This window comes from Onychomys torridus, chromosome 4, assembly GCF_903995425.1.
Source record: "Onychomys torridus chromosome 4, mOncTor1.1, whole genome shotgun sequence".
Taxonomy (NCBI): domain Eukaryota; kingdom Metazoa; phylum Chordata; class Mammalia; order Rodentia; family Cricetidae; genus Onychomys; species Onychomys torridus.
This window is the reverse complement of record NC_050446.1, coordinates 67,399,431-67,424,724: the sequence shown is the minus strand read 5'-3', so window position 1 is coordinate 67,424,724 and position 25,294 is coordinate 67,399,431. Positions and strand designations below refer to the sequence as shown.

At 50.7% G+C, this 25,294-nt stretch overlaps 1 protein-coding gene across 1 annotated transcript in view; it reads right to left on the bottom strand.

The window, feature by feature from the left end:
* Positions 1 to 2,482: 2,482 nt before the first annotated feature.
* The window catches only part of Cry2 (cryptochrome circadian regulator 2), a 31,539-nt gene continuing 8,727 nt past the window's right edge, over positions 2,483 to 25,294 (bottom strand). Inside the window, exons 3-12 of the mRNA XM_036184417.1 lie at positions 24,105 to 24,247; positions 22,469 to 22,653; positions 21,787 to 21,875; positions 16,066 to 16,206; positions 13,488 to 13,799; positions 13,120 to 13,271; positions 12,805 to 13,007; positions 12,332 to 12,424; positions 11,614 to 11,755; positions 2,483 to 4,657 (exon numbers count right to left, since the gene is read on the bottom strand). Coding sequence (XP_036040310.1) covers positions 11,616 to 11,755; positions 12,332 to 12,424; positions 12,805 to 13,007; positions 13,120 to 13,271; positions 13,488 to 13,799; positions 16,066 to 16,206; positions 21,787 to 21,875; positions 22,469 to 22,653; positions 24,105 to 24,247 — 1,458 coding nt within the window. The 3' untranslated portion in view covers positions 2,483 to 4,657; positions 11,614 to 11,615. The remainder of the gene's footprint in view (positions 4,658 to 11,613; positions 11,756 to 12,331; positions 12,425 to 12,804; positions 13,008 to 13,119; positions 13,272 to 13,487; positions 13,800 to 16,065; positions 16,207 to 21,786; positions 21,876 to 22,468; positions 22,654 to 24,104; positions 24,248 to 25,294) is intronic.

Sequence of the window (25,294 nt, the reverse complement as noted above, 5' to 3'; positions counted from 1 at the left end):
CGCCCCGCCCCAGGCGCTCTCCGAGGTGCTGACGCTTTGGTCCAGTGGACCTGGGTCCACCCGGCCTCCCCCAACATCCCACCAGACTCTACAGGCACCCTCAAAGCTTTGCTTCCCAGAGAGCGGGACCTAGATCCAGGGCATCAGGTTGCTAACGGCAGGGTCCTGCTCCCCAAGTCCGTCTTTGGCCCTCCACAGCAACGGGAGTGGGAAGGAGGGTTTCGGAAGATGGCAGAGAAAGGAGAGAGGGTGGTGGAGTGTGGGGTCCAAAAGCAGTCAGCTTTGGAGCCAGGTGGCCTAAGACCACGACTTGGTTCCACAAGTAAACAGGCAATGGGGACGTGCATTGGTGACATCACAGCTGTAAGGCTTGTCTTTCCCATCTGTAAAATGGGGTATGATCTCTCCATGTCTGTGGTGAGGAAGAAACAGAATAGAAATGCTTGCAGGGAACACCCACCTGTGCACTGGGATCTAGCCCTCATCTCTCCCAGAACTCTCTCTAAAGGGGCACCTCTGTCAAGACCTCCTTGAATCCCATCTACCCATGATGACCTGAGCACTGCTCTTGGCTTCTTAGCTCTGTGAAGTCTCTTTATGCCAGGACTCAGGTTGTCCTGGAAGTTACTATGTAACCTAGGCTGACTGAACTGGTGACAATCTTGAGTCTCTTGCTAAGCCTGGGGATTAGTGTGAACGCCCATGCCCAGTTCCCCAGCACATGTCTTCCCACTGTGTTCTTTGCAGGGCACTCATTTCATACCCACACACTGCTGAACCGGCTCCTCCCATCCTAAACCCCAGGGCCTTCCTCTTGCCCCAGAGCAGGCTTTGTGGGGGCCTGTTGGCTGTTTCAAGGCCCAGGGCCTTCCTCTTGCCCCAGAGCAGGCTTTGTGGGGGCCTGTTGGCTGTTTCAAGGCCCAGGGCCTTCCTCTTGCCCCAGAGCAGGCTTCTTGGGGGCCTGTTGGATTTTTCAAGGCCCAGGGCCTTCCTCTTGCCCCAGAGCAGGCTTCTTGGGGGCCTGTTGGCTGTTGCAAGGCCTAGGGCCTTCCTCTTGCCCCAGAGCAGGCTTCTTGGGGGCCTGTTGGCTGTTGCAAGGCCTAGGGCCTTCCTCTTGCCCCAGAGCAGGCTTCTTGGGGGCCTGTTGGCTGTTGCAAGGCCTAGGGCCTTCCTCTTGCCCCAGAGCAGGCTTCTTGGGGGCCTGTTGGCTGTTGCAAGGCCTAGGGCCTTCCTCTTGCCCCAGAGCAGGCTTCTTGGGGGCCTGTTGGTTGTTTGTTCCCTACCCTCACTCTGAGTTTACCTGTGATTTCTTCCTGGTCCTATATTAGGCTTTCTCACACTATGTGGACTGCGAAGGCCAGGGCCCCAGCTTGGGTGGGTCAGAGTCCCTCCCACCCACTTTCTCCACTCCTCTGGCTACAGACCCTGCCCTTCACAGAGGTAGAGCAGGACAGACAAATGCTCTATAGCCTGCGGAAGTCCATTTGCAAATCTTGACTGCCAACTGGGAATGTTGCTTCCTTTTCCTTCCCAGCAAGAAGCTGCAGGCACCTGCCTTGCAGAATTCAATCTCCCTGCTTCAGCCCGAGAACATTCTAGAGCCCAGGGCCAGAGCCCTTGGCTGCCTCTCCCTTCCCTGCCATTGATGCTTCAAGAGGTGTTTGGTCACTTTAACTTTCTCTTTTGGCTCAGGCCTCTCACACTAGGCCCTGCCCTAACCATCTGCTGTTGTTATGGTACCTCCCTTCTGCCCAGTAAAGCAGTCTTTTCTAGTTATCATGGCTAATATGTGCTTGCTTCAATAGGCAGTATCCCCAGGAAGTCAGAAGCAGTGAACATGTAGGAAGTCCCCTCTTCTAGAACCTTCTGCTCAAGAACAAAGGTATCTCAGCTTCTCCGGCCCACCCAGAACTACAGGGGAAGCCTAGAGAGGGAGGCTGGCCCTGGTCTTGGGAGGAAGTAGGCCAGTGGGGGCTTGGAGGCAGAGCTAGGAGTGAGATGAGTCCTGGGGTAAAGCTCCTCCTGTCTGTAGAGCAGAGTGTGATTTCCTTTGGCTTTGCCTGAGCCCCTCTCCCACCAGGAACACCCATGTGCACGGCACTCTGGCCAGACGGCCCAAGACAGAGCCAGCAACCAGGCCTCGGGGCTTGGCTGTGGCTTCCTTAACTGTGTCCAGAGGACACACATGCGTTCTTAGAATATTATAAAGAATGGATGCAGGGCCATGGATCTCAGTAGGCTGCCTGGTGCCATTGTAAGGTGACATTCAGGAACCTGTCTCATGCCCTGCATTGTTTCAGCTGACTAACTCTGACTCTGACCAAGCTCTAGGGTTGCTGCCAGCTTGCTACAGTAGTTTACATAGCCTCCTCTATCCAAGAGGAAATAAGACACTCGATTACAAGAGAACTAACATAGCCTAGCTTAAAAGTTTTATCCAGGTTCAACCTCGGCAGCACCAGGTTCCAGACCTCCCACAAGATCAACTACACAACACAGCTTTACTCAGACAGGGTCAGACATTTATAAAACGGGAATATTCACAAACAGACTGTGGGAGAAACACAACCTTCCCAGCAATAGGGAGCTCTGTAAAGTGCTTCTTGCCTGCGACCATCTCTTCCCCATGCTAGGACCCAGGAACAGGACATGGGGCACTGCTCTGTGACAGCCCTCAGAGTCTCTCAGGCTAGGCAAAAGGACACATGAAACCACCCAGGGCTCCTGACCAGTCCATCCTGTAGCTCTGGGGGAGGGTGGACTGCTTCATTCATTGGAAAGCTGTCTTGAAACCGGGCCAGCATGTCAAGGAAGTGGAGGGACAGGTGATCTTGCCAACTTATATCTTGGGAAGAGAGCCACCATCAAAAAAGCACAGAAGGGCATTGTCCCCATGGCTGAAGGTGTTGCTAAATAAATACTGGACCCAGACCTAGCCTTTGATCCCCTCAGACCAGCTCTCCAGGCTCACTCTGCTTTCCCTCCAGCAAGATCGACTGGCTCTTTCCTGTTGGCCTGCGGTTGGGGAGCGGAAGGCCAAACTCTAGGGCTCTGAACACACATCACCCATGCCGTTCCTCCACACGATCACAGGATGTTTCTAGTCAGAACGATGGACACAAACAGTTGGACTAAAGGCAGCTCTCTGCTGAGAAAACCTGAGGCCATCTCAAAAAGAAGCCTGTCAGATGTGCTGGACAGCTGGAGGAGAGGGGAGCCTGGCCCCAGGGTTCTGGTCTGACACAGTGAAGGCCAGGGCCAAGGGTATTAATAACTCTGAGGCTAGGAAAGGTCACAGGGGAGGTAGAGAGGAAAAGGCCCAAAGGCCAGCTTAATGTTACATGTGAGAACAAAAATCCAAACAGGAACACACACACACACACACACCCACACCCACACACACACACACACACCACACTCACTCACTCACTCCACACACATACACTGTGGCTCAAGTGCAGGCCACAGGGGTGGAAGGAAGACTTGCTCAGTTACCTACAATCCTTTTCATAACTTCTTTCTCCACATGACCCAACATTGGGAAGGAGAGATGGCTCCCCTAGAAAGCAAGGTTTGGCTTCTCTAGACCAAACCTTCTACTGCCTCTCTGGGAAGGGGATGGTGTGCCAGGTGTGATTTCTATTTGACCTTTCACCAACTGCACCAGGCAGGACCCCACACCTCAGTCCCTCTGTCTGAGTCCCTTGAAGCCCAGTCCCGAAGAGCTGACATGGCAGTATGTGTGCTGATCAGTCCAGGGTGGGCTCTGGAAGCCCACAGAACCCAGACTGGCTAGCTTGCCTGGCTGGGTATCAGCAGTACTTGCTGGAGTATGTGCCTGAGAGTATGGCCAGAGGACCAGGGGCCCTTATGCCAGGGGACCTGGTTTCCTCCACCAGCTCTGATCCTGGCCTGTCTACAGCTCCTGGGAGGCTGAGCTGGCCCCTAGCTGCTAGGGAAGGGACAGAAGACTGGAGTCTAGTCCTCACTTGGCTTCTAGAAGGTCCTACAGAGACAGATGTGCTGTCCGAGACTGGCCTAGGCAGGACAGAGCACACAGCACACCAGTCTGCACTCTTAGACATCGAAGGAAGAGCCCACCATTGGCGTGGGGTTTTAAAAGACTGGCCCCACTGGTTACGTCTGAATGGGAAGCATCCACTCCAGCCTGCTCGGGTTTTAGTGTCAGAAAGTAGAAACTAAGCCAGCAGCACTCTGGCTGCCTCTGGAACCCCCGCTTTAGGTGAGAGTGAAAAAATGTGGCCCTCCCTTCAGCTGTCTGAAGAGAGGAGGGAGGAAGAGGAGTCTGGGGAAGCAGAGACCGGAACTCCAGCTAGGGTCCTACCACCATGCTCTACTGGGACAAGGAAGGGGGCTCCTGGGGACAGCTTTGGGCTGAAGGTCACTGCTGTGGCTTCTTGTCCTGTGTCTGGAGGCCAGGAAGCAGCCCAGGTGACAAGGATGATCCAGAGGCTCCTCCAGCCCAGGCAACATTCAGGGTCACGAGAGTGTAAACAGATGCATGCACACGCAAATGGCACACCACGCCTTCCTCTGCACACACACACACTCGTTCGCTGTCTGATGGTGACTGGCTTCTCTGTAGGCCGTGGCAGCTCAGGCACCCGGGCTTTGTCACGGAGCGATGGCTCTCCAGCTGAAAGAAAAAAACATGTGCAAAGAGAGTACTCAGGAGGCTGCTTAGTTGCCCAGACACCAGCTCCTCTGGCTGCTTCTCTGGGGACTCCCAGGCTGGGAGTGGGACAGCCCGGTGAACATGCTGCTTGGGCCACAGTCCCCAGGGTCAGGTTGTTGCTGAGCAACCATGGGAGTGGCTGAATTCTACTTCTCTGAACTCAGGACAACTGTTCCCTGCAGACCCTCTACCCGGGGATGAGGGCTGTAGAGGACAGTGCTACATGTCATTACTTGACTTCTTTTTTTTTTGAGCTGAGGACCGAACCCAGGGCCTTGTGCTTGCTAGGCAAGCACTCTACCACTGAGCTAAATCCCCGACTCTATCACTTGACTTCTTAAAGGACACTTGCTCACAAATGGCAAGATCACAGCATTGCTTCTGAGATGGAGAGTCAGGAACAGTAGCTGTGTGAGAAGTTGCCTGGTTCTAGTGATTCTGAAGACTAAGGCAATGACTGGGCTTAGAACCAGCAGGGCAAACTTCCACACACCAATCACAGAACCCTGGCACAGGGTTACAATGGCGGGATGGGGTGGGGGAGAAGGAAGGGAATGGGGATACAAGATGAATCATTTTGAAGATTTAGAACATTCTGGATCTGGGGCCCTATCAGATACCAGAGGACAGGGTAAGACCATCACAATTACTGGGCTGCCTGTAACAACAGGCTGATGGAGTGGTCTCAGGGCAGGCATACTCTTGTGTCCACAACTGATGTCCCCATTTATGTGGCTCAGGTTCTGACTCCCAGCACCTTAGGTTATGACTCTCTTTAGGTAAAAATGAGATGACTAGGGTGACATAAAATGGAAAAGGAACTTTGACCCAGACAAAACAGAAGGAAAAACCTCTGCAAGCACCAGAAACCATGACCTTGAACTCCAGACTCCAAGGATTTGCTTCTGTGGTGCTTTGCAATGGAGGCCCTCGCAGACCCTCGAAGACCAAGACCACCTGTCATGCCTCCATTTCATACGTGAGAAACTGAGCTGACAGGAGTGTCCACACAAACAGCCAAGACAGGAATTCCCAGACCCTCAGGACTCAAAAGCCTGTGCGTGGGCTTAAAAAAACTAATTTTATGTGTATGAATGCTTTGCCAGCATCTGTCTGTGCACCACACTGGTTACGTGGTGCCCCCAGAAGCCAGCCAGGTTCTCCTGGAGGTCGAGTTACAGTTTCAGCCACCATGTCGGTGCTGGGAATCGAACCTTGGGTTATCTACAAGAAGCCGGTGCTTCTCTGAGCATCTCTCCTCTAGCCCCTGCTGGGTTTTTTGTTGTTGTTGTTTGATTATTTGTTTTTAAAGACAGGGTTTCTCTCTGTAGCTTTGCACCTTTCCTGGAACTCACTTTGGAGACCAGGCTGGCCTCGAACTCACAGAGATCCGCCTGCCTCTGCCTCCCGAGTGCTGGGATTAAAGGCGTGCGCCACCACCGCCCGGCGGATTTATTTATTATATATACACAGTATTCTGCCTGCATGTATGACTGCAGGCCAGAAGAGGGCACTAGGTCTCATTACAGATGGTTGTGAGCCACCATGTGGTTGCTGGGAATTGAACTCAGGACCTCTGGAAGAACAGCCAGTGCTCTTAACCTCTGAGCTATCTGTCCAAAGCCTTGGGTATTTCTCTTATGCAGTTGAGGCAGCCTTGGACTCCTGATCTTGCTTCCACTTCCTAGGTGCTGGGACTAAGGTGTTCAGAGCTTGGCAACTCTTCTAAGGCCGCTTGCTGCGTCTGAAGCCACCTGCACCTGGAGAGTGATTATAGAAGCTGGGCAGCAGGCAGAGCAGAGTGGATACAGGTGCAGGCAGTCCCAGGACCTTGTCCTTGAACTAAGTGTAACTGCAGCCATGCACCTCCCCGTGGAGAAGGTGCTGCAGAAGGCTGCCAAGCTTTTCTGTTAGGAGCACTGTTTTACGGAAACACTGAGTGCAGTCTCTGAGCAGAGTTAGCCTGCTGTTAAACCTGAGACACCAACCCCAGCGCACCTCCACTTTGTTACTTCTGCCCTCAACTCTTGGGGGTTCATGGAATTATGGACATACCTTTTTAAATTTTAAATTCATTTTAAATGATCCATAATGGCATAGTATGTGATTTTTAAAAAATGTTTTGCCCCTTCCCTCTTCTCTTATAGACAGGACTTCATATAATCCAGGCTGGCCTTGAATTTGCTATATAACTAAGGCCGTGGACTGCTGACCCTCCTTCCTTGGTCTTCTGAGTGCTGAGATTTCAGGCAGGCATCACTATGCCTAGGTTATCTATTCTAACACATGTACACATTAGGTATTCCTGAGATCAATTTAAACCTAGTTCCACTACTATTTATCATTTATGAAAAGCACTCAGCCTCCTCTCTTATGGCTCATTTCCATGTCAGGAGCTAAGAATCGGAGCTGAGATACACCTGAACATTCTGCAGCCAGGAGCACAGGCCTGGGATGCAGAGCCAGGCTCTCTGGGAGGGCTGGGCTGTCTCCATCTCCACATTGGATAGGCTGTCAGTGACACACCTGCCACATACTAATTGCACAAGTGTCAGAGTAACAAGGAGGATTCTGGAAGTCACATTCTAGGCAATGAAACCTCAGCACAACAAAGCACAGGCCAGGTAGGGAAGGGGCTCCTTGACCATGACCCTATGTGTGGAGAGGCTTCTCTCACTAGATTGCTGTGCAGAGCTGGAAAGGAAAATGAGGCACACGTGCTGTCCCATGGTAAAATCACTGGATCAATGACAGAAGCCAGTGTATAACCGGAGGCTGACGGAACCCTGTGTCAGCAGCTCTAGGGGTTAAGGGAACCAGCTGACAGGATTGCTATTTGGAAGCTCACTGTTTTATTTTTTCAGTTTAGTGAACATTGTAAAAACTAAATGTAGAACATTCGGTTGGCGTGGGTTTGAGGCAAACATGGAAGCCACTGATCCTAGAGATGTTTTTCTGCACACTGATTTGAATTGTAATGACTGCTCATGAGACAGCCAGCACCAGAGACAGCAGGGTCACAATGCCATAGAGCAGAGCCAAGAGACTAAAAGTGGGGAATGCACTGGCCTGCAGCCCAAGTCATGTGACTGAAATGGACAGGGATGGGCAGGAAGGGGCACGTGTTCCCATCCACACAACTCTGACTGGGCCCACAGCATCCTCTCTGTGGCCCACCAGTCAGGTGAGCACAGTGCCTGGGAAGGACATGCAAGACAGCACTGTGCCCTCCTTGGCCTGGTGTGCTTTGTTCTTAGTTAAGACTTTTCAAACAAAGGCTTTGGTTTTCTCCCTGACATCCTGACATGTGTGTCCCAGCGGCAGGGCAGGTGACAGCGACAGAGCACTTCACAGCTGTGAGGGCTGATCTTGGGTGTCATTTGGGATCATCCAAGAGCCTCCCTTCTAAGCAGGTCTGTGAGGACTTTCCCTGGGAGGACTAACTGAAGGCTAAGACTGTCCCCAGGGGCAGCATCTTCTAGCAGCAGCCCCAACAGAGAGGTCCAAGAGAAAGGCAGGGCTGTTTGTCTGTCTGCTTGCACTCCTTGCTGCTACGCCCTTCTTCACTGACATCAGAATCCTTCTTTGACCTTCCGATTCATACTGACCAGTGGCTCTCCAGGAACCCCTCTGGCCTTCAGCACCAGCCTTGCAGACTGTGCAGTTTCCTGGGTTCTTAGCCTCTTCAGTGTGCAGATGGCCACTGTTGGACTACCTAGCCCATTGTGTAAGACAATCTAATACTTTCTTTTGTAAACATGAACATTCTGTAGGTTCTGTTCCTCTAGAGTGTCTACTACAACAGATGAGGGTCTTGAGGCCCAGATGCCCCAGTGTTCACACAGGAGGCACTTTTCTTTTGGGGGTTCCAAAAACATGGCGCTCCCACTGTCTGTCTTGGAAAGAAGTCTGCGCCTGCCATATCCTCTGATTTCCTGGCTCCCTTCCATCTTCAAGAGCTTTGCCTGGCTTAACTACCTAAATGAAGATGTAGAGCAACGGCCATTTAAACAGCCCTGGAGATCCCAGTAAGTGGTACATGGGCACCCAAACTATAAAGCAAGAAAGGCACTCCTCTGCGTGGCTGACGTCGCTTGGCATCAGGCCTCTCCAGTGACTCTTGCGCACCTGGTTCTCTGTAGGCCCACCCAGTATTTACTTTTCCTCCAGATGCAAGTTTGACCATCCTCTTCCACAAGCGGCTTCTCTCCCAGAACTCCCTCAAGGGCCCTCCGCCTAGTATTATAGTCTTCCAGGAGCATCAGATCGCATAGACAAGAATGCCAATAATACCCATCTCAGCAGCAAGTATTATGCTCCAGGACTTCTGAGCTAGGCCCAGGCTGTGAGGCCTGCACACTGTGTGATTCTGCTGGTGTCTTCCGTGATCTATACTTCCTAGCTAACTGCCCCAGCCCCTGCCATGGGCCTGTCCTAGACGCAGTCCAAGCCAGGGATTCTTAAAGCACAGCTCCTTAGGCAGCAGCCCCGCTGCATCCCAGCCTTTCCCTCCTCTCTTCCTATGCAGCTGCATCTTTTCTTTTTAACACTATGGCCTCTTATTAAAATACCCCTGCTTACACTGTCTCCTCCTACTATTATCACCCAAAGTGGAAGTGGGGGATGCCAGTCCAGTGCACAACATAACCCGAGTCTAGGACCTGTCATGGGAATTGGGAACATGTATGTTAACTGAGTGAGTGAGCCCAGCCACTCCTGCTGTCCTTCCTGCCCCTGCCTTGTAGAGGCACTGAGGGTTGAGTTGCAACAGCCATCTTTGGCCCACCAGACCAAAACCCACAAGCTTTACCGTTGAGGCCCCTGGGAGGTAAGAAAAACATCCCTATCTGTTTTAGCCAAGCGGGAGGCTTGGTATCACAGGCTGGACCAGATGTGTTTTACAGTTCGGGGTTTTCTGGACTTAGGAATCTGCACAGACTTCACTGTTGAAACTCAAACAGTTATGGATTCAGAGCATTTTGGATCTAGGAGCTCGGATTCAGGGATGCTCCACCTTCCTCTGTACCTAGGAGCTCAGATTCAGGGATGCTCCACCTGCATCTGCACTCCCACATGTTCTTGACTGACACCTGTGCTTAATCTTGGGAACAACAACCGATTTTCAGGAAGGAAAACTATCTTCCTAGAGATTAAGTAATTTGTACAAAATCGAGTAAACTTTGATTTTTCTGTTATTTAAAACACTCTTTACCCTGCCTGAATCCAATTCTTCAGGTTCCCTGGTATAAAGGTCATTTCATGTTCCTTGACCAAACAGCTCTCTTTTCATCTGTACCATTATTTTCTGGGAACTGCAGGCTATTAGTCTCCCTTTCTTAAGTTGCTGTGGATGGATCCCACATTAATATGAATGCTTTACATGTCATTTTCCCCATACATCTGCATGCAACAAGCCCATGTTGTACCGTATGTCATAACTTACTTGCAGTCTTGAATCTCACACCTAACCTTTCTGTTTGTTAATGTTGCCTCCAAATCAAGGCATTACCCAAGCAAGTTCATTAGCCATAACACGCTGTGCTTAGCACCAAAGAGACCATGGCATCTATGGCGGCTGGCTCTTCTAGGTACGAGGCCGCACAGCCTTGTCCTCCTGCGGGCAATGTCTAGAGGGCAAAAGCACCAAGTGCCTGCCATCTCACTGAGCACACAAACCAAGACACTCCACACAGATAGCCCCAAGTGAGGCCCTCAAGTGATCAGGACCAGAAAAAGAACCAAACATCTCCGCAGTGCAAAGCACCCTCCAGTCTACTGATGCAGATGTACAGAACAGTCTGACATAATGATTAATGGAGAACAGAAGCTACACTTCTCCAATATTGGCATAAAAGCCTTCCCTGCCTTGGGGAAGGAGGAACAGGGAGAAGGCAGTTCTGTCTGTCTTTCTCTCCTTTTGGAGTGGTTCAGGAACCTTCCAGAAAAGATGAGCACTGACTGGGATGTGCCAAGCTCATCTCTGTGAAAAGAGGAGAGACCCTGTAAGCAGAAGCAGAGAGCCAGTTGGGCCCTCTGGTCCTTCCAGGGCTGAGCCCTTTCCTCATGCCCAGAGCTCAGTGTTGCCCTCATCTGGCCTGCCTAGAGAACACAGCTTCCTAGCTGCCACTCACAGCTTCACATCCGGGTCTCAGACTTGCCTCCCATTAGCAGGCAGAAAGGACAGTGAAAAACAGAACAAAGCTAAACCCGTTTCCTTTCCCCTAGTCAGAAAACAAAAGAGTTAAATTTCTAAATTTCTTTCTTCCAAAATAAATCCTTCTTTCCTTAAAAAATAATAATTTTCCTTTAAATTTTATGAGGTAAACTGGGCATGTTGACTCACATCTGAAATCCTGCCACTCAGGAGGATAAGGCAGGGGGACTGCTACAAGTTGAGGATTAGCCTCAGCTACACAGTAAGACTCTATCTTGAACAAATAAACCAGCTCCCCCAAAGTTTAGAACAGTGGTTCTCAACTGGTGGCTCTCGACATGGGTGTCAGACACCCCGCATACCAGATATTACATTACAATTCATAACAGTACCAAATACAGTTATGAAGTAGCAATGGAAATAATTGTATGGTTGAGGGGAGTCACCACCACAGGAGGAACTGATTAGGGTTGCAGCAGTAGGAAGGTTGAGAACCACTGCTTTGGAAGATAAGAAAGCCAGACCGGTGAGATTTTGAGCTGAAATCCTACTCCTATCGGATTTTAATCTGGTTTGCTATTGGAACCTCTGGCTGGCAAATATCAGCTTTCTAAACCATGTCATTTCTTTCTTTCTTTCTTTCTTTTTTTTTTTGTGGAGCTGAGGATCGAACCCAGGGCCTTGTGCTTGCTAGGCAAGTGCTCTACCACTGAGCTAAATCCCCAGCCCCTACACCATGTCATTTCTCTCCGCAAGGACTCACTCTCAGGCATCCTTGCTTGATGGCTCTTGGGCAGACATCTCTGTCACTCTAGCCCGCTTGCTCAGTTCTTCACCGGGAGGTTCCTCAGCTGCTTCTAACTTGCGTTTCGGGGAAGCTGGGCCACTACACAGTGGTTTGGAGCCTGTGGAGAGGAGAGACAAGTACAGTTACATACCACAATGGTCTCACGCTGTACAATGACTGCTCTTTGGGGACAGGGAGCCCTGCCCCGGCCTCCTTTTCAGCAGTGACCTCACTTAGAGTTGTGAGAGGAGGGCATGGCCTGGCCTGCTGGCAACAGGGCCAACTTCTGGTCTCAAGTCCTTGGCTTCAGATAAGAGACTGATGTGGCACATCTGCTGTCCTTGCTCTGAAGATGAGGCATTCCCTTTGCAGCCCTGGGAAAATCCTGGGAGTTCTGGCCACTTCCACATTATGGAGCATGACCAAGCTGACCAGTACCCTCACTCTCTCCCTGCTTCTCCTACCTAGACCCCTGGGCCACCTTATTCTTCGCCTCCCTATCCTTACACTGCTCCTCACTGTTCATTGTTTATGTGGCAAGCAGTGGAGTTTTAAAAGTTCAATGGACCTTGTCCCATTGTGCCCTGAATGGAATATAGGCATAGAGTCATTTTGGCCTCAGTCCTGAATGACTGAAGTGTTGGTGGCACTTCACAGAAGACCAGGGAGGCCAGAGGCCAGTGTAACTACTCACTCATGTTGCTGATGCTCCCAGCCTGGCTAGAGCTGGGCTCTGCCACAGGGTGACTGAGGTCTTCCACACAGGAAGGGACAGATGCCAGAAGACCTGGGAGACAAAAACAAAGTCAGAAGAGGGCTGTAGGTCATGAGAAACAAAGGGGCTAGGAGAGCAGGACCTCCTAGGAGGGCACGGCCTCCACCTTTTCCCAGCGCCCCAGGCTGCTCAGGACACGGCCTCCACCTTTTCCCAGCGCCCCAGGCTGCTCAGGACACAGCCTCCACCTTTTCCCAGCACCCCAGGCTGCTCAGGACACAGCCTCCACCTTTTCCCAGCACCCCAGGCTGCTCAGGACATGGCCTCCACCTTTTCCCAGTGCCCCAGGCTGCTCAGGGCGCCTGGTCTGGCCCAGCCTGCAGTGTTCTTCACAGCCTCAGGTTAAGTCCTCCCCAGAGTGAGTGAGGTATCAGTGGGGTAAGAGCTCTTACAGAGTCCCCGGTATCGTGACAGCTGCTGGTAGATCTGCTTCATGCGCTCGATGTTGAGCCGACTAGTCTCAGCATGGTTGACGATGGGCCGAGGGTAGTCCACGCCAATGATGCACTTGGCGGCCTTCTGAACTGACTCAGGGGCATTCCAGGGCTCATAGATGTAGCGGGAGGGGAACCCTTTCAATTTGGGCAGGTATCGCCTGGAACATACATCGAGTGATGTGTCAGCACACTGTACATCTTCTTCAAAGGGCCCAGAGTCCCAAAGGACGTCCCAGTGGTTGAGCCAGAAAGTCTGGTTTGCATCCTCACCGAATGTAGTCCCCACTTGGGTCTGTGCGGCGGCCAAAGCCCACAGGGCAGTAGCAGTGGAAGAACTGTTGGAAGAAAGCGCTGCAGGACAGCCACATCCAGCTGCCCGCATTCACGCTGAAATCTGCATCCAGGAGCAGCTCATCGAATACCTAGATAGGAACAACCAGCCTTCTTGGAGACCTGACGTCAGCTCTGGTTCTTTCTAAGTCACTGTAATACCCCAAGGAGCCAAAGCCCTTCTGTTGAGGACACGGGGGACGTGGAAGGGTTCTCCTGGACCCAGGGATCCCACCCCAGCCCCCAGCCTAGAAAGGGGCTGACCTTGGCTAGGCCTGGTCACAGGGTACAGGCCAGCTTGCACTCACCCGGACCCCGCTCTCCCAGCTGACCCAGAGGTCCCCGCGGGTGAGGAAGCAGGCCACAGCGTGCCGGGCCAGGTGGTGGATCCAGCCCTCCTGCCTCAGTTGGGTCATGATGGCGTCAATCCAAGGGAAGCCTGTCTTGCCCTCGGCCCACTTGGCCAGGGCTTCAGGGTTGCGGTCCCAGGGGATCTGGATGCAGATGGGATTCCCCTCCATTCGGTCAAACCTGGGGTTGTTGGTGGCCGCTGTGTAGAAGAACTCTCGCCACAGGAGTTGTCCAAATAAGGAGAGGGGGGGTGTGCTGTTCCTCTTCACCTGAGGGGTGGGCATAACACACAAAGGTGGGCACCTGCCTGGTTCTTAGCACTGTGATGCTCAAGTCTCTTGTTCAGAGCAAGTGTAGTAGCTCCCAAGTGCAGGGCTCCAAATCCCCACATGTGCAGAAGGACTAGACTTACAAGTTTCACAGTGTGCAACATGCAGGCCCTGCTGTGAGCACCAAGAATGGCTTCAGATGGCTAGTGGTGGGGGAATGAGGCTATGGGACTCTGCTAAAGTCCTCAAGACTACTCAGGACTCTGTGGCTCTACCTTCTAGAAAGTTGAAGAGATTTTACACATCATCAGCAATTAAAAGTCTAAACACCTAATTTTTTATCACTGAACCCAGAGAAGTTCACTGGTGCCCACCTAGAGCCTTCACTTCTACTAACTAGTGTTCATGGTACTAGAACATATTCTGCATGCTACCAGAGGAGAGAGTTAAACACCATCCCATCTGCAAACCCTCTGATCTACAATGGTGACCTGCCTGCTCCATACACTGGTACAACAATGGCACAAAGTGTGGGAACAGCCAACCACTGTCTGATTGGATTTAGGCCACTCCATGAGATGGAACCCATGCCTGACACTGCCCAGGTGGCCAAGAACCTTGGGAGATAGGCCATGGACCTCGGGAAAAACCAAAGGGACACAGCAATAAAATGACTTCTACTGACATTGCACTGTATCCACAGATCAGTGTCTCACTCAGCCATCATCAGAGGAGCTTCCTTCTGCAGAAGATGTGAACTAATACAGAGACCCACAGCTGGACAATGTGCAGAGAGTGAGAAACCTCAGAACACTCAGTCCTAAACGGGACGTCTCCATCACATCTCTCACATCAGGGTTCAGGGAACTCTTTGAAAGAGGAGGTAGAAAGACTGTAGGAGCCAGTGGGGATAGAAGATACCAAGGAAACAAAGCCTTCTAGACACAAGAGGATCGAAGCACATATGAACTCATGCTGTGGCAGCATGCACAAGGCCTGCACAAGTCTAAATGGGATGGAGTCTCAGCTCTGAGAGAGGAAGTGGACACAAGCCCCACCCCAACCTAGAAGCTACCTCTAATTGATAACCACTCACAAAGGAAAAAGTTGTCTCCAATGGGTCTCATTGGGTGTACAAACCACACTTAAGGGCAGGCCCCACGCCCAGCAGTAAATGAACAAATGCCAACACAAAACAGACTCAATGGTGTTTTTGGAGGGTTTTTTTGGTTTTTTGGTTTTTTTTTTGTTTTTGGTCTCATAATGCTTTGGCTGGGCGTTTTTTTTTTTTTTTTGGTTCGTTTTTAATTTAACCTTACAGGTCTTTTTCCTGTTTTGTGTTTTTATGGGATTTCTGTGTGTATGAATGTATATGTCTCTGCATTAATATGTGTTTCTTGGGCTTTTTCTTTGCCCCCACCCCCAACCTTGTTCATTTGTTTTGTTCTGTTCAGGTTTGTCTTTATTTTATCTTATATTTTAATTTTTTCTTTTTCTTTTCTTTTCTCTTCTTTTTTTTTAGTTGGCTGTTTATATTCTAATGAAAGAGAAAAAGAAAGATTTGAGTGGGTGGGGAAGTGGGGAGGATCTAGAAGGAACTGGAGGAGAGGAAACTGTAATCAGAATATACCACGTGGAAAAAAATCTGTTTTCAATTAAAAAAAAAAAAACAACTAAGAAGTACCAAGTCTGGAATTGGTTAAATAATGTATAAGCCACAGTCAGAGATGTGAAAGGATGGGGTGGGACTACACAGTGACTCCCCTCCCCTGATACTTATCCACCAAATGCCAACCCATTCCACGAAGCCATGCTGGCTGGGCAAGCTAACAGTGTAAGAACAAAGGTACAGTATGACCCGCAGAGCCTCTCTGTGGAGTACTTCCCCAGAGCCTCCAGGCTGCCTGGCATAGTCCTCAATGCAGCCTTTCAGGCCAGCTCTCCATTCCTGAGTGATGGCAGCCATTCCTGGACTTCCTGTCAACTGTGGTCCCAGCTCCAGTGCCAGCAACTGTGCCTTATTGCTGAGGACTGCCTCTGGCCTCTGCTCACTTCCCACCCTGAGGTCCCAGCCTGCACTCTCAGCTGCTAGTGAATGCGCCACCCCTAGAGCCCCCAGGCCAGCATTTCTGTCCCTTCCCCAGAACCACAGGGGAATCTGGGTTCACATCTGTCACCTCCGACTTCTCCGGGGCTCTCACAGCCCAGCCCCAAAGCCAAAGAGAAGGGCCCTTTCTGGGATGACGGGCTGAGTGCTGTGCCTCACCTTCTTATACAAGTCCCAGAGGCGGTAGTAGAAGAGGCGGCAGGAGAGACATCCGAAGCGCAGGTAGGGGCTGAGGCCTGTGGGGCTGGCCAGCAAGGAATTGGCATTCATCCGAGGTCTCTCATAGTTGGCCACCCAGGCCTGCAGAAGAGAGAGACAGAAGGAAAGGCTTGGGTGTTAGAGTGAGGGTTCTTCACCGAAGGACTAAGAACAAACAGCAGAGGCCCTGGAGCCAGGCTTGGAGCACTGATGCATCCCACTCTCCAGCCTGGGACTCTAGGAAGGAGAGCCATCCATGCCCTTGCCCTGACTTCCAAGTTCAGTCTACGGCATGACTGAAGGTCTTACTTAGCTCCTCAGCTGCCTAGCTATTAAATAAGAACATTTACCATCTCTAGGGATTAAATGATGTAGGAAAGAATGCTGAAAGCATGGAACAAACTCTGTAATTACATAGAAGCGGGGGAAAGGCATCTGCTTTAGCGAAAACAATATTCCTAGCTCAGTCTCTGTTCTAGTCACCAGAAGCCTGGGGCTGCCACCACTGAGTCTAGTACACCCAGGGGCTTTTCACCATTGTTAAAGAGCCAGGAAAATAGGAAACTCCTAACCCATTTCCGGAGACCAACAGAGCTGTTCACTCCTGAGACCTCTTTCTTGTCTTACAGACTTGTTTTCCTCATCCACAGCCCCTAGCACACTGCCCTCCTTTCCAAGGAGGATTCTCGCTAGCTCTTAACAATACTTGGAGAATTCTGCTATTATCTTCTACAGAGCAATTAGGTTCAAAAGGCTTCTGTCACTCTCTTGAGACTAGAGTCTGGTAAGAGAACCTGGGAGTCTCATGTTAGACTCCAGGCTCCATGCTACTATCTCTCTGATCCTGACACCTTTCCTTCCTGCCCACTCCATTACCTCCCCATCAGTTTTCAGGAGTCCTTCCTTCCTATGGCAAGCAGACAGGTGCAGTTTATGAAAAACCTCACCCTTCCTCAGCCAGGTGGGAAAACACCTCTACTTTCAGGCACCCAGTGTCATTGACAGGCTTTCCCGCACCCTCTTCCTCTCTGAGAACGAGGACATGGTGCTCCAAGGCACAGTTGAGGAGAAGGATTTTACTGCAGATATGAGGTAAAGTTCAGTCGGAGGCATCGAGAAGGGAACAGACTGAACAGGATCATGAGAGGAGAGGAGTGGAAGAGAGGAAAAGAGAGAGGAGAGAGGGCAAACAGACCAAGAGAACGCATATCCAAAGTAGTTGGATTGCATTAAAATCAGAAGCTGGGGAAGGATGTGCAGCCACTGAGCTGGAGAGGTTTAGGGAGGACAGGGTGAGGAGTGCTGGGAGGAGGCACAGGTGAGACTTGTCTACATTCCCCATCCCCATCCCCACACTCCAGCCACCTGCCTAAGCCTTGCTCCCTGACTTCATTGGTACCCCCACACCCCTGACTCCTCAGGCACCGCTGTCCTTGTATTCTGGGTTCTCTCGGCAGGACCACATCTGCTGCTCACTCCCCATTGCTGTGGATGTATTTCCGTATGCTGTGAATATGTGTTGCTCTGATTGGTTGATAAATAAAGCTGTCTGGCCAATGGTGAATCAGAATAATGTTAGGTGGTACACCCTAGGCCCATCTCTGAGCAGAAACATGTCTAAAGCTGCAGCCCAGCTGGTTCCACTGGCTGCCATGTGCAGAACTTGCTATCTTCCTTAAGTTCTTATGTGTACTGGACTCTTTGCAGAGAAAGCAGCTTTATCCACCTCACTCCTCAAGAACAGACCTAGCCACCATCCTTCCCCATGTCCTGGTACTGTTCCACCAGGACTTCTCAAATGTGTGCTGTTCTTTCCATCCACTACTGCTAAGATCATATCGAGACTGGAATATGAAGATAACCTTCTCCAGGGCACTGTCCACACTGGGAATGGAGTGCCACCAGCACTGTTCAGAGGACTGAGAAGAACACACATCTCCCAAGCAGCTCACATTTCTCTGGCTTCTCCTTGCCCTGTTCCTTAAACACTTGGCTGTCCTCAGCAGTGGCAGGTGTGGTCTTTGTCTGGTGCCTATCTTCCCCTGCACTTGCACTTGGTGCTTACATGTCTTTTAACAGACACTGGACACTTCTGCAGCACATCTCCTTGCTCCCTGTCCCCTGATCCTGCAGTTTCAACCCCCACAACATTTTCATTTATTTGTGTGTGTGTGTGTGTGTGTGTGTGTGTGTGTGTGCATGTGCGCGCGCCTGTGTACGTGTGCACATGTGTGCAGGTGTGGAGGCTAGAGGAGATGCTGGGTATCTTGTTCTATTGCTTTCTAACATATTTCCTTCAGACAGGCATTCTCACTGAACTTGGGGCTCATTTTTGTGGGTTCTTTTGGGGAGGGGCTAGACTGCTAGACAGCCCCAGCAATCTTCCCTGTAACTAGTTACAGGTGTGTCAGGTCACGATCATCTTTCTTTTCTTTTCTTTGTTTGTTTGTTTTTTTTTTTTTTCCTTCTTCCCAGAATCTTATTTTCCATCTACATTAAACTGTATGACTAGCTGTGCATGTGGGTGCTGGGATCTGAACTCAGTCCTCCTGCTTGTGAAACAAACCCACGAGCCACCTCTCCAGCCCTCAATCTTTTTATTTTAAGTGAAACACAGACAGAGAGACCCACACAAATGTGTGGCTTTGTGAATTCTTCTAAAGAAAACATCTAGGTCATCAGCACCAAAGATCTGGAAACAGGACCTTGCTAGCCACCCAGGAGGCCGGGCTCCTCTCCCCAGCCTGTGACATCAGCTCCTGCTTTTATAATGATAACTTCCTACGTTTTTTAGATGTTCACATTTTTCTACTTTTGCAAAGTATCCTTAGAGCAGCTTCGTTCTTCCACAACTATTCTTGGATTTTTAAGAACCTGCTGCCCCCACTATGCATTCCTTGGTCCTATAGCTTAGTCTCAGCCATTTAAAAAGTATTCACATCGAAGCTTCTTTTAAACACATACTCTCTGCCACCTCTTCCTTTTCCTTTTGATGTTTCTGTGGAAGGACACAGGAGCTTGTGTGGATTCTGTGTGTGGATTCTGCTACCTGCACACTCATGGTACAGTTTGTCCTGTGTATTGCCTCTAAGTGGGCTGGTAGCAGAGGCTGGAATGAACTTGAATGTGATCCTTTGTGAAGTCTACAGTACGGGCCACATGATGCTTGTCTGTCTCTCTGATGGTGTCTGTGGTCAGTAATGCATGTGTCATCAAGGCTGCAAAATAGTGGCACTCTAATTCTACTATCCTTTTCTCATTTAATAATCAGCATACTGGAGTTCAGCATTTAAGAGCACTTGCTACTCTTTCAGAGGATCCAGAGCCCACATGGCAGCTCAAAGCAGTCTGTAACTCCTGTTGCAGGGGATCTAATGCCCTCTTCTGGATTCTGTGGGCACCAGGCACATATGTGGTACATCAACACACATTCTGACAAAACAGACATATAGAATTAAAATAAATCAATCTTTTTTGAAGAATCAGAATGTCCTTACAGAGAGCTCCATAGGTAAAGAACATACAGTCTACCCTCATAAGAGCATCAAGTGTTTTAATGGAGCACCTACCTTCTCTAAATCTCAGATCTAGTGGGCAAGGCAGATCTAATCCTACTTTCTGACTGTAGGAGTTGGCTCAGGATGTGAATGTGGTCAGGGGACACACTCCATCCCTGGTCACAGTAACTGAGCCAGGGAAGGGTATGTGGCCCAAGCCAAGCCAAGCCAATGATAATACTTCTTTGGACTTTTACTGAAGCTTCTGAAAAAGAGGCAAGCCCCTTCCTTTGGTGAGCTAGACAGACAGAAAACAGGCCGAGCTGACTACCTTCTCCACTGCTATGGGAAGCCGACCTGAGAGTGGGCTCACACAGAGGACAGTGAGGCCAAGAGATGGAGGACATCTGCTCAAACGTTCTTGTGACACCTGGATCTATCTATATCCAAAACCCACACCTTAGATTCCTCATATTAGTTTGAAAAACTCCTCTTTCAAGAGCCAGTTGCAAGTGAAACCCCGGTTGGTAATTAATCCTGATTCTCTTTGCTCCTGCAACCTTCTGAACCCTGCTGCTTTCCTAACCCTTAGGCAAACTGTAACTATACAAAACATTCTTCTGGAAGCTTCTCCATGTCTGTCCTGCTCATCAGCCTTTCTGGCTCATAGAACATCCTGATATTAATGGCTGCTCCCTTCAGATCTGAAGAACCAAAAAGTTTCATTTCTTCAACTCAACACCTCTAGCTATCCCCAATGAGTGGGATGTGGGCTGGCATCCAGGGGTGTAAGGAAATGGGCTCCTGACTTGATGATTTGAGGGGCAGTCCTCTACAAGATACTTTTATGTAAATAAAACTGAGACTCTATAGGCCACAGGTCAATTCTGAAAATCAAGAGTTTTGCTCTTCCTGCCATTCCCTTGCTCATCTCTCCCCCTGCACCTGACCACATTTCTGCCTCCAAACAGCCGAAGACTCTGAGCACAGTGCTTTGTTTTTCCCTTTCACCTGCTGCTAGGACGACAAGGGGTTTGAGCATGTCTGGAAAACACTCTCCCACCAAGCTGCAACCCAGCCCTGGGCAAAGCTCTTGATGTGGACACAGAAAGCTGTACCTCATAGCTGCTGATTCAAACTGGAGGAACTTGTTTTCAGCCTCGGCTGAGAGAAACATCAGGATGGGAATATTAAGTCTGCTGAGCTGAGGGAGGATGGGACCATCAGCACAGCCTTCAGTGCTGGATGGAGACTCCTGAGGCTTGGAAAGCATCCTTCCTAAGAGGCTGCCATGGACCCTAGCTCCATTGTTATCATCTAGCCGCGGCTGGCAAAATGCCGGGTCACTTAAGTGGGGACAGAAAGAGCTGTACTTTTAACAGCCAGACTGTAGAGGCTGCAGCATCAGGGAACTAGGAGGCAAGAGTCCTCAGTCTGTGGAGCCTGCTCTGTTCCTCTTGTCACAGGCAGGTGAGGATTATGGACTCTGTGGGACAGAACCCCTGGGGCCTCAGACTCCCTCTTCCTCCTTGCTGAGTCCCACCACATAAGTGGGCCATTTGCTATCGGAGTCTAAGCAAACGGGAAATCAAGCTGTGGAGGAAACAAAGATGGGGAGGGCCCTCTGCCTCCAAATGACCCTACAGACTTCACCAACTGAATATTTCTATGATTTGGTTCTTTGGGGACACTCTGTAGCCCGGTCTGGCCTAGAACCTAAAGCAACCCTCAGCCTCAGCCTTCTTCAATGCTGGGATTGCTGGCATTCACCAAGCCTGGTTAGATGCCCTTTCAGGAAGCAGGACCTGTCCACAGAAGAGTTAATCTGGTGCAAACGGTGTGAGCATATGGAACTATGCCTCCCTATGCTACTTATCATTGTGTGACCTCAGGCAGGTTACTCAGCCTCTCTATGCCTAGCTTGTCACCTACCAGATGGGGAGTGTGACACCTGCCTGTGGAACTGCTGGACAGATGAAGGGACAATAATGAAGGGACAATACAATCAGGCATGTAAGCCAGTGGCCAGCACAGGGATGGACTCTAACCAGGAGCTGCTGTTAATTCTGCCACCAGAAAGTTTCCAGTTTTCAACCACTTGGAGAAAAGAGGTTCCTGGGACATGAATCTGATCCATACCCCTGCTGTGTGCCTGCAGTTCTGGGGTTCAGAAACAGGGCCATACCTTCCGTTCCAAGTGCTTATCCAGGCGGGCCAGAGCTTCAGTCTCTCCCCCTTGCCAGACAGCTGGGCCAAGTCCCTCTGTGGGGAACCCTACAAAAGAGCAGCAGGGAGAGCATTGCAGGGTCAGGTCACCTGAGTAACAATTCTAAAAATGGTAATTCCCACTATTCACACTGATCTGCTCTTTGAATGAAACCACAGACCTTGGACTTGGTGCTACTGGGACTGAGAAAACCCTTCAAGTGAAGAAGGCTAGCTTTATTCCGGTGAGAAGATGAGTGGCATGGGGACAGAAGAAGGAAGGGGGACTAGTTATCCTAGTGGAGAAGCCCAATGACCAGGCCAGAGCCAGACAGCGCCTCTACTGTTGGAGAGAAGAACTACACAAAGAGGATCCAACTAGAAACAGCAGCCTGGGAGGGCATAGGCAGAGATTCACTGGTCATGGGGGTAGAGATGGGAGTAATAGCAACTTTTTCTGGTTTTGTGTTTTGTTTTTTTTAAGGCAAGGTCTCATGTAACCCAGGCTGACCTGTTTCTCCTGCCTCTGTCTTCCAGGTTCTGAGATTATAGGCATGTGCCACTAGGCCAATATTTTTTTAACTTTGACAAAGACAGAAACAGAAAGCCATATCCCACACAGGAAGCAGCAGCCTGTGTGATGTGGCGCAGAGTGTACGCACCCAGCTCCTCTAGGGAAGGCACGCCATAGGTGTCATCATGGTTCTCCTGGATCTCAGCCCTGCAGTTCTCCATCTGCTGGCTGGTCACAGTGCCCACTGGCTTCTTGGGCAGCTCCATGCGGCTGATGATGGCCTGAAAGCGCTTATAGGTAAGGGGTGGTTTCTGCCCATTCAGTTCGATGATTCTGGGGAGCCCAAAGCACATCTAAAGTCATTCCTGATGCCCTTTATTTTAGGGTCCCTGACCACCCAAATAGAGCACAGACTCAGAAGCTCTGAGGTTCACTCTCCCCATCAGCGCACGGTCCCACCCCTGAGTAGAAAGGTGGGGCAGGGGAGGCTGCATCTCCATTTTACCGAGAGGGAAAATGGAGCCCAGAGAGCTGGAACAGGTGCCTCAGGTAATGGAGCAAGGCAGGGCCAAAGCTGGGACTCAATTCCAGGTTCCCTGGTGTCCACGTGGCACCGCCTAGAGACAGAGACTGACCATATCTCTCTAATCAGACAGAAAATCCCCCATGGGCCTTCTGGGCATGTATGTGACCACACCAAGGCTCTCTCTACCCCACTCTGAGCATGTATGGTGAAGGCTGTGACATGCTCCTTGCTTGGAGGATCAGCCCTGTTTACTATGGCAGAGATGTAGAGGTCTGCTAAGGCTCCCTAAATCAGAGGCTGTGGTAAACAGCAACAACATCTAGAGGTGTGAAGTATGCCAAATATTTTTCACACAGAGAAGAACAGGCATGAGGGCTGAAGAAGAGAACGCCACTGCTTCCATAAGCATAAACTTGCATAGTTTGCAGCCAGATTTCTGGGCTCCTGCTGGCTGAGGAGGAGCTTATGCAAGGCCTGCCTGTCTGGGTGAGTTCACTTCCCTATTTGCTCTCCCTGCACTGCCCCCATTAGCCCAGACAGAAGCTGCCCGCTGCCTCTGCAGTTCCACCCTCCTCTGGCACGTGGCAGGGGAAGGGCTCCACACCAAGCCTCTCCTCCTGAGGGCTTGGCTCACGTGCACAGCTGTGTGACCCAGCCTTCTGGCCGCTGGCCTTTGATTGCCCGAGGAGGGCAGGGAGCAGCAGAAGGGCGACATCTCCAGTAGGGAAGTGGGGACAGATGCATAGAGGCCGGTCACTGGGGAAGGAGACTCTGCTGTGGTTACCAGCACCCTGCAGGGTCTCTAGAGTCCTCAAACAGCATCAAAATGCATGGCCTGGAAACCCAGATAGGCAGGGCAGACAGGGAATCAGCCTAGGGCTGGAAACTAGGTCTGTGGGAACAGAGATCTGCTGGGAAGAGTGACAGGTGGGGTCTGTCAAGGTCAGGAGATGTAGTTTGGGAGCTCAGCAGAGTAGGGAGCTAATGGCAGATTTATGAAGACCCTGTGTGGAGACAGATCCTCCCTGCTTCCACAGCTTGGCTTGGCTTAACCAAGCCTTTGTTATCCAAATTGGGTAACCTCTTGGTGACTTCCTTAGCCCCCAATTCTGGCCCATTCTTGTCCAGTTTATAGAAGCACCATACCTCATCAGCCAGGTGGCCCTCTTGCTGAACTGGTCCAAATTCCACTGGGGGGGGGGGCTCAAATCACCATGCCTCACCACAGGCAACCTTACCAAGGGCCCCCATGTCTTACCTGTCCAGGTCATAAAGGGTGTGAGAGTTCTCAGTCACCACCTCGACACCGGCCTCTTTGGCCATCTTCATAATGGCCGCATCCCGTTCTTTCCCAAAGGGTTCTGAGTCATATTCAAAGGTCAAGCGGGTTACCCCCCATTCCTGTGGGGAGATAATCTGTTATGCTCAGGACTGTCTGAGAAGCAGGACCGGGACACTCAACTCTTCTCAGGTGGCGAACAGGGCCGATCTTGGCTATGTTACAATGGCTACAGAACAAACAAAGGGCACCAGACAATAGTTCAGTTGGAAAGCAAAGAACCCGAGGCTCAGAAAGTGTGAAGCAGGCAGTCAGGAGAGTCGGGCCAATAGCACTGCCGTGGTAGAGTCCGTGGGAAGGCCCCACACATTCACTGTGGCCTTAAGGTGGGACAATGAAGCTATAAATACAATGTTCCCAGGGGAGCCCCTGGCCCATAGAGAGGCACTGACTCACAGTGGAAACGGGTGGGGGAGACACACACAGAATCACTAGCTCTGGCCTGCTCTGCAGCCTTTCCCAGGCCTCCTTAGAGTCTAACTTGTGGCCTAGTTTTCTTGGCAGACTTGTGCTATGTAAAGTGTCTTAATGGTTTCCACAGCAACACTCCCAAGGCCTGAAGCAAACAGAGCTAATGGCTCTCAGAGCTGGAGGAGGAGGGGCAATCCTTAGTGCAGAGGTCGGGGAAACAAACTGGAGGGCTGCAGGTTGTGGAGAGGGGAATTCTTTCCTGAGCTTTCAGTCACTTCTGGTAGGCATAGCCTGGTCTCCTGGCAACACCATGAGAAAGCTGCCCCAGTGAAAGCCATCCAGACAAGTCACAGAAAGCCCTACAGCATGCAACCAGCAAGAAGCAAACAATCTAACCAGTCTGTGGTCACAGGCCTTTAAAGCTTTGAACCCCTGGCAGATACCCTAGTTCAATCCTGCCTGGAGAGTGAGTTCCAGCTGTGAAAGCAGAAATGCACTAAACATTCCCTCAGCCCTTCTTCTGATAAGTGCTTTGCATAGATGGCATCATTATGTAGTCACAAAACCCTGTGACTCAGGAGAGTCTCACTAAATGATGGCCCACTCCTTCAGGAGGATTCTCCTGTGTCTGATTTCCACACAGTGTTTGTCCCAGGCAGTGAAGCTGCCCATTACCTGCCTGTTCTGCCCATCATCGT